General features: G+C 35.4%; 3 protein-coding genes across 5 annotated transcripts; 2 read left to right on the top strand and 1 right to left on the bottom strand.

Annotated features, from left to right (window-relative positions):
- The first annotated feature begins 804 nt into the window (after positions 1-804).
- On the top strand, positions 805-2361 carry LOC120777795 (pyrroline-5-carboxylate reductase 3). Of its 3 annotated transcripts, none has more exons than XM_040109338.1 (5): positions 805-840; positions 1119-1495; positions 1560-1928; positions 2004-2065; positions 2134-2361. In XM_040109338.1, the coding sequence occupies exons 2-5, from the start codon at positions 1154-1156 to the stop codon at positions 2195-2197; spliced, it is 837 nt and encodes a 278-aa protein (XP_039965272.1). In that variant the 5' UTR covers positions 805-840; positions 1119-1153; the 3' UTR covers positions 2198-2361. The 3 variants fall into 3 exon arrangements, with proteins under 3 accessions (XP_039965272.1, XP_039965280.1, XP_039965265.1); XM_040109346.1 differs by having other exon boundaries at positions 837-880; XM_040109331.1 differs by lacking the exon at positions 805-840 and having other exon boundaries at positions 889-1495.
- On the bottom strand, positions 2248-3465 carry LOC120777817 (pre-mRNA-splicing factor 18). Its single transcript, XM_040109357.1, has one exon. The coding sequence runs from the start codon at positions 3395-3397 to the stop codon at positions 2375-2377; it is 1023 nt and encodes a 340-aa protein (XP_039965291.1). The 5' UTR covers positions 3398-3465; the 3' UTR covers positions 2248-2374.
- A 98-nt stretch (positions 3466-3563) lies between these two features.
- LOC120777826 (coiled-coil domain-containing protein 124) lies at positions 3564-4548 on the top strand. Its single transcript, XM_040109367.1, has 3 exons — positions 3564-3882; positions 3937-4184; positions 4246-4548. The coding sequence occupies exons 1-3, from the start codon at positions 3673-3675 to the stop codon at positions 4430-4432; spliced, it is 645 nt and encodes a 214-aa protein (XP_039965301.1). The 5' UTR covers positions 3564-3672; the 3' UTR covers positions 4433-4548.
- The last annotated feature ends 4600 nt before the right edge of the window (positions 4549-9148 follow it).

The following is a 9148-nucleotide window of genomic DNA, read 5'->3' as shown; positions in this document are numbered from 1 at the left end:
TTCCATCGGCAAATTGGTAAGTAAGTAGTTGTTTGCATATTTCTGGCTTCCATTTAATGGAAAATCTAGCACTCACAATTTTGTATTGATTTATTTATTAAGCGAGCAGTAGCCGGTTGTTGATTTAACTAATGCACAATAATGACATTGTTTAAAACACTAATATTGTGCACATATATAATAAAAATATTTACAGCCATGCTATTTTAACAAATAACAAATTATACTCCACGACTCCTTGTGTATTTGGCCTTTCCAATAATAATATGAATGATTGTGAGTATTTTCTTCAGTGATAAAATCCCTGTAGTAATTGTGTAAAAAACTGTAATGGCGCAAAGAAACTCGCAGGAACCAATATATTTGAAATTGTGTTTATTGTTATTTGATAATTATTTGACGTAACAAACTCAAGCTTAGAATCACGCTATTCAACGATAGGTGGCGCTCAACGGAAACGCAGTGCAATATTTGGTTGAACTATTTTGGGAAACAATTGTGTATGCGCTTATAATACATATATTTATTTACAGACAAATTTAATTATACAGCTTTAAATAAAAGTTAAACAGATGTGTAATAAATGTTTTTGTTTATTTTTAATATTAAAAACATATTTGAAAATACCTAATTTAACACAAATAATGTAATATAACTTTCTTATAATCAGAAATGAAAACTTCGCTATCTATAAAACGACCTTTTTATTTTATATTTTATTTTTGTTTAAAATTTTTTCAAAAAACAAACTTAAGCTAAACATCTGGCAATATTAATTGGTAATTACGTAAATAATCAGAATCTTGTTGCCGGCTACGGAAGACAGTTTGTATACGCAAGGTAAATTGTGATAAAAACAGAATACGTCCACTGATAAAAGGTGATAAAAGCTATGAAATATAGGTGCTAAGTTAAAACATACTTGCTAAGAAGCTAATTGCAAATGACAACAAATTTTCAGCGCAAGGGAGAATTGCGAAAAACAGCTGTGAAACGAGTTCACACACTGACAAACCGTTTTACCCATTCCAAATGCTATTGGGATTTAATCAATAGTGTCTATTATAATTTCATTGATATTTGTATTACTGTACTAAACTTTGCTACATATTCCCCAGTTATTGTGCTAGCCCTTAAAGCAATTGTGAGAAGAATGGCGAAATTGGATGAGAAAATCGGTTTCATTGGCGGTGGCAATATGGCATTTGCCATTGGTTCCGGTTTGATAAATCGGGAATTTGTGAAAACCTCACAGGTGCTGGTGTCGGGACCAAACCTAGAAAATCTTGCGCGCTGGCGTGCGCTTGGCATTGCAACCACAGACGATAACTATGAAGTACTGGACAAAGCCGATATTATATTCATATGTGTGAAGCCACATATTCTCACACCAATGGCTGCACAGCTGCGTAGCTTACACTCGCCTACTTTAAAAGATAAGGATAAGCTGTTTGTCTCGGTATTAGCTGGCGTTAAGCTAAAGACACTTGAAGAGGTATTTAGTTCTATTAATTTGGATATAAAAACAACTGGACTAAGGTAATGCAAGTCATTTTCAGAAATTCTCATTTGTGGAAGGCTTGAAAATGATACGCACAATGCCCAATACGCCAATGCAAATTGGTGAAGGTATCACCGTGTATTCACCTGGTTCCTATGTGAAACAACAAGATTTGGAAAAATTGCATTTAATGCTGAACTCTTTGGGCATTGCTCAGCAAGTGCCTGAATCGATGATAGACCCAGTATCGGGTGTTGCTGGTTGTGGTCCTGCATTTGTATATACAATAATTGAGGCTTTGGCTGATGGTGGTGTCAAACAAGGAGTGCCCAGACAAATGGCATTGCAGTTCTCCGCACAAATGTTATTGGGAGCTGCTAAAATGGTTTTGCTAACCGGGAAACATCCAGCTGTTTTGAGAGATGAGGTAGCTAATTTCAATTTTGTTTTTAGTAACTTGTTTATTTTATTCACGAATATACATTTATTTGAAATCAACTAGGTTTGTTCACCTGGTGGTGCTACAATTGTAGGTGTACATGAACTTGAAAAGGGCAACTTGAGGTATGAAATAAAATTAGTAAATTTTTGAATAAATATTATAAAATACATGAATCATTTCACTTTTGCAGATCGACGCTCATCAATGCTGTAGAAAAATCGAGCGAACGTGCTACTGAACTTGGCAAAAAATAAGAATACAGCAAGAATAATTCACTTCCAATAGAGTAAGCAATTTGTGACAATTTTAGTTAAAAATAATATTGCATATTTGCAAGCCTTTATTGATTGTATTTTTCAAATTTACAACTAATCTTACGTTTTAGCAAATTAAATAAACATTTGTGAGTGTCAAAGTATTTTCAAACTTGTTTATATGCGATCCTTTTTGCTGACATACTCTACACATTTCGAGGGATCAGTTGGAAAGTACTCTTGGCATTTCGTCATCAATCGTTTCAAGCCTTGTATATACTTTCTTTGTGTTTCGTCATTCATTACATGTGCTACGTTCTTGGAGAAAATTTTCTCACGTCCCGTACGTGCGTGAATACCCACCATAGTGACACCAATAGGCCAGGGTGCATTGCCTATGGCCATCTCTAGGTAAGCATCACTCGCTGTGATGTAATCGCGATTCAATAGACGCTTACAAATATCACGTAAACTATCTAATATGTCTTCGGGCAGGGTATGATGCTTAAGCTTACGAAATAATGGCTTCACATATTCACGCGTCTGTGTGAAAATTACACGTGCCATTTTAGTTTTAGTTGACATTATTTCCTGCTTTGAGTACGAAGCGATTTGATCATTCCACATTTTTAATAAAAACGTTAGCAACGTTATTATCACATCCATGTCGTATTCTTTGTTTCCACGACCCATCTTAATGGCACTCTCTTTTATGCTATCCCAAGTGACCGTTTCATCCAATTCGGCAAGATCGGATTTTTGTTCTTCTTTAGCGGTGGGTGTATTGGCGAACATTTCTTGTAGGTATGCTTGATCTACCTGTTCCATTGCTTCCTGGAAATCGTTACGGAATCCACGATTAGTTTCAGGCTGGGAGATCTCGCATTGGCGCAGGCGATGGAACGCATCTGATTCTGTTTCACCAAATATAAGTATAGGTTCGCCACGTTCGCGTAAACGACGTATGACTTCAGAGCGCGGTAGAATATTTTGTCCGTCCGAGACATAGCTGTAGTGTCCTTCGGGTACTTGGTCTTCCTCGCGACTTTCTTGTTTTTTATAACCAACTTTTTGTAGGATTTCTTCTGTATTCTTGGCAATTAGTTCACCACGTTTGAAGTATTTTTTCTTATCATCCACAAGCTGCTTTTCCTCAAGTAATTTTCGCTTTCTAGCGATTTCAGCTTTTATTATGTCCATTTCGTAAATAATTTACTTTTTTCTGTACTGCACTTTCTTGTTTGTATCAAAGTTTATGTTGTTTCTTGATTACACTGACATTCGCGTAAACAGCTGTTTATAGTGAACAGTGTTGGAATATGATTGTAAAAATATCAAATTTGTCAACCTTAACAACCCTGGTCATGGACTCTTACAAATGTCAATATCCATCAAAATTTCGCGAAATTATTGTGTGCAACAATTAAAAGAGCCTTAAAGGCATTCAATAGAAAATCCTTAAATCATTTGCAAAAATGCCAAAGAAAATGGTAACAAATTCAAAGGCGGTGGAGGCGCGTGAACGAAAACAAGCTGTGAAACAGGCCAAAAATGAACGTGCTGCTAAGGAGGCAGAGGATCGACTATGGGCAGACAATGATAAAAATTTGGCCAAGAAGCAACAAAGGCGTGAGGAAGAGGAGAAGAAACGGGCTGAGGCAATAAGACGAAAGACGGAGGCAAAGGTTTTTGTTCACTTACATTACAAATTAGCAAATATTTAAATTTTTGTTCTATAGGCGCTACTCGATCAAGAAATGTCATCAATTAAGACCCAGGGAAAACAACCACTTGCTAAGATACATCGGCAGCAAATTCTGGAAGAATTGGAAAAGAAGCAACGTGCTATTGATGCCATTAACGCAGCTAAACCACAGTTGGGAGCACGTGTTGTTTTACCCGAACCAGTGATCGAGGAAAATCTAAATCGTTCCATGGCCGATGTTGAAATTGCAACAAATGTCGATCAGGCCTTGGCAGCACTGAGGTAAGAAGGTTATTTCTTGTTTATTACATTTTTCTCTATTTTTAATAAATTCTTATTTTAGTGTGAAAGACAGCGAGGAGGACAAACATCCAGAAAAGCGAATGCGCGCTGCCTACAAAGCCTTCGAGACAGCCAATATGCCACGTATCAAAGCGGAAAATCCATCAATGCGTTTATCGCAGTGGAAGCAAATACTTATGAAAGAATGGAACAAATCACCGGAAAATCCATTCAATCAAGCACGCTGACCATGATATCCGTTACAACAACAACAACCAATGAAATCACCCATTTTGAACCTGTGATTATTTGACTGATTTGCCAGATTTAATTTTGAAATATAGTCTGGAAATTCACGGATGCACTCTGGATAGTGTTAATTATTTAAATTGCTTGCACATAATCAACCTGCGAATGTGGTATATGCCTATTTAGTTAAATTCTTTTAATAATTTATGATTTCATTGAAAAAGAATTTAAGAAGTATGCATTTCGTTTACTTTAAATATATGAAATATTCATAAATATTTAAACTAGCTATAGAATATAGAATTACAGTTTTTTATTTCGGGACTTGGTTTCTAAGTGACGGCACATAAGCTTTGCCGTTATAATTAATATTTATTGAAGACTTTTTTAAACTGAAGCAAAATCGATCGCAGTGAGTGCAATAATGTCAACTTTCCACAACAGCCGATTTATCCAGCCAAGGGCTGTTATTTCGAGGAAAATCTTCCTTTTTGGATTGGTAAATAAAGAAGGCACGTAATACGTTATCTTCCGCTACACCGAATAAGAGCATCCTATAGTGGTTCGAACAAAAGAGTAGCTTCTTGAGGAGCAAAGGACTTGTGCAAAATTTCAGATCAATATCTCAAGAATCGGTGGACAAGTTAAGTTCGCTTATACACAAACGGACATGGCTGAACCAACTCAGCCGGTCACGTTGATCAGTTATATACATACATATACATATGTATACATATATATTGTATATGGTAACCGACCTTTCCGTCTTGGTGGTACAAATTTAATACTTGTTCAGAGTTAATATAAAAAATAATATTAAAGATTTAACTTTGACGAACTCAACAAAATATAATATTCTGCAGAGTAACACACTATCAGGGCAAAAATCAAAATTCATTGAGCATCAAGATTCAGCACTTCATTCCAAGCAAGCCATGCCATTGCAAATACACAAAAATTTCATTTTAAACTCGAACTACTCTATAACGGTATGATTATTACGTGATTTGAACACTTAACACTTGAACAAACTCGTTAATTGTTGCAGGTTGTTATTCTGGTGATATGGCCAATTTAGTTGAACGCTAACCGAAAATTGTTGTTTTTATTTTTATATGTTTTCTTGGTGGCATAAAAGTGTCATTTTGTCGGGGTGAATGAGAGTGAAAGTAGTGGAATGCTTTGACACCATCGAGGTATTGACCAAAATTAAATAACGTTGTTAACTGTAAACAATTAGCAATGAGACGGCTCGGACGCTAGCAAAAAAATGAAAGAAACTAGCAAAAAAGCCAAATTCACATTGTTAATTGCGGCGGTTAGTTAGGTAATTAGTAAAGGTAATAACAATTGCTGTATGCGATGAATTGTAGCAGTCGTCAACTTTACACACACTCAAAACATATAATTTTTATTTTGATATAAAATAACAGTTATGGCAGTTTAGTTTTGGTGCAAGCAAGAGGAAACACAAATATTCATACAAACATACATATACATTTTTGTATGTTTGGTTTATGTATGTATGTATGTAGGTCTAAACTTTTATCTACCATAAATGTACATTACAGCATAAAGACACTGGTTTGATGGGAAAATTGCCAAAACAACACCGTAGGTGGCACCATGTAAGACCTTCGTTGCTGCAACGTGTTGGTGGTTTTTTGAAAATCCACTAAAATCTACCTTTTCTTTTTAAAACTTGCGGTTACATTTCAATTTGCTCACATACGAATTGCGCAGGAGTACCCTTGCGGTTTGTGGGCGACGCTACTGCAAAGCGTGTCACTGTCACAAGGTGTGTGATGAAGCATCGATTGTTGTGCCAAAATGTCGCACAATAAATATTATTTAATTATTAGCGCATTCGCAAAAAATATCGGTTTGTACGAAAGCAGTTATGTGAGCACCGGCGTATGCGGGAAAATTTGAATGGGGATCTAACTATGCGTGTTTGGGAAGGAAGTTTCAAAGCAAGACTTTTACAATAGCAGTGGCTCTAAACTCCCTTTTAACTTTTTATTTATTCGGAGAAATATCGGAAATAAACATTGAAGAACTATAAAAAGCTTTGGCGTTACTCACATATTCCGTTTTGGGTTTAAGGAAAATAGCCTGGAGCATTCGATCTCAAAGTGACACATCTGTAAAAATATGTTTTTGTGGAGAAAAATCAAACTTTATTGTTATTGTTGTAGCTGTTGAAACTATAAAAAATTCCGTCGTTGCTTGAATATACATATATCCAAATCTTTGCCTTCAACTTGTTAAATGTCTATATGTTTTCTTAACTTAAAATTATGAAAGCTAAAGAAACTTGTGAAAGCTCTAAATCTCCTGTATTCTGTGTTATGAGATTGCTTTTTATGACGTGATTCTGATCATCAAGCAGATAGGGAAGTTATATACACAAAACCAAATAGTAAAGTACAAAATCATAATGTATTGGCCCTATAACAGTATTCCTGGGATTTTTTTTTCCAAATTTTGAACCCTTATTCAATAAAAAATGTTTTCGAAGTAGTATTGTTTATCTGAAGCTATAATATTTTCTCATTTTAGAGTAGTTTGAGGATTCCACACCAAAAATATTGAACCGGGGTGGCGACGAAAACCCAATTGAGCGAATTTTAGAACCGTGTTTCAGTAAAATGCTTTGCATCAAGATCTGGTCAATAAGGCGAGCGAGGAAAAACTTCCCAGCAGCTTTTCCCAAATAATTTTTAACCGGTCTTGCAACATAAGACCGAAAGTTGTCATGATGGAAAGTTATTGTCTCATGTCTAGTCGAAATTCCGAGCCTTTTTCGGGTCATCCAAGTAGAGGTACTTTTTGCAAATTTCCAAGAAGATTCGACGTTTTCGAGGAAAATTTTGTTGAGCGATGAGGTCCATTTCTGGCTCAATGGGTATGTAAACAAGCAAAGTTTCCGAATTGGGGAAAATAGGAACGTGAACAGATTCAAGAGCTGCCGTTTTATCCAGTAGAAACAACGGTTTGGTTTGGTTTGTGGGCCGGTGGAATAATTGGTCTATATTTCTTCAAAAACGATGACAGAAATGTAACCGTCAATGGGGACCATTATAATTGACTATTTGATGTCTGAAATTGAAGCTCGTGATTTTCGCGACATTTGGTTTCAACAAGACGGCGCCACTTCCCACACATCAAAAGATTTATTGAAAGAACACTTCGGTGAGCAAATAATTTTAAGGTTGGGCCGGTCGATTGGCCACCAAGATCGTGTGATATCACTCCATTAGACTCTTTCCAGTGGGGATATGTAAAGTTTAAAGTTTATGCGGACAATGCCGCTGCGACTCAGGCCTTGAAGTAAAATATCACGCGTGTAATTCGCCCGTTACTAGTCGAAATGCTAGAACGAGTAACGAAAATTGGATGACCATTGGACCATCTGAGATAATCTAAATACCAAAGAATGTTCTTTCGAATGATAATAAACATTTCCCATTAAATTTGAAGTTTCTGTGTTTTTTCTTTAAAAAAGTAGGGAACCTCGAGGCCCTTTAGTAGCATATATAAATATATAGTACTATTTATATAAAACAGAACTACCTTGTTTCTTGCGTTCACTGGTCGCCTGAAAATAGCCAAAACACTTCTCTACCGGAATATTTAATGACCACAATATCCCTCTTGCATTTTTTCAAGTTGGCGTTCCAGTCCATAGAAACATTTTTTGTATGCTTGTAAAAATAAGCCCAACAACATCAACCTACTTAAGTGACAGCGATAGTTTACAGGTACATTTTATTATGAAATTTAAGAAAAATATAAACAAAAGCAAAATTGTTTTCGCGTGTTGCGTAATGGGAAATGTGTTCATTAAATAGTTGGCAAGGCAAATGAATCATAACAATTTGAAAAAAAATGGTAGCTTGGCAAGCGCTGCCACTTAATAAAAAATACTTCAAAACCCATTGCACCAAATGAGCTTTGATATTCGAGAGACGGAAAGCCCAAAAATATTTTCGTAATAATTTTTGCAAAAAAACTTTAATTAAACAGTGACTTTAAAGTATTGGCACACATATACTAATATTTGTACATATATATACATTTATATGTAATATATGTATATATGCATATATATGTATATATATCATATGCGCTTGTATAATAATTTTCTCCACACGTAAAAACTTCCAATTTATTTATTTACAATTTTATAATTTCAAATGCACTTTAAATTAACGCATGAAACGCACTGCTCTCTAAAGCCGGGCTCACCAGGCGGTACCAACCAGAAGTAAATTTGTCTCATTAAAAAATTTCACTCTTTAAGCAGATTAATTGGCGCTCAGTCGCTTTTGGCTGTCACGCCTGAACGGTGGCGTGAAAATTGCAACAACAACTATGCTCTTACCTGCCTTTAAGTATTATTAGTTCACACAAACAGCCTTACACATATATATACGTACATATATACACTAAATAGTCTAAGAATGCCATTTTTAATTGTTTTTGTTTTTCAATAAATATTTTCGTTCTGCAAATATGGTCAGCAGAAAGTGGGTGATTGCAATTTTTGGGTAGCTACCGAGACTTTAACTGGCAAGTTGGACAATTTTATATGCGAAAATGCACACACATACATTTCTAAATATGTATGCGTATTAGGGTGGGCCTAAGTAAGGTTATATATTTTTTCTTCGATAAGGAGAAAATATGTTTCGAAATTGTGAAAAAAATGC

This window comes from Bactrocera tryoni, chromosome 1, assembly GCF_016617805.1.
Source record: "Bactrocera tryoni isolate S06 chromosome 1, CSIRO_BtryS06_freeze2, whole genome shotgun sequence".
NCBI classification, from domain to species: domain Eukaryota; kingdom Metazoa; phylum Arthropoda; class Insecta; order Diptera; family Tephritidae; genus Bactrocera; species Bactrocera tryoni.
The sequence above is the reverse complement of the archived record's forward strand: the minus strand, read 5'-3'. Positions and strand labels throughout refer to the sequence as shown.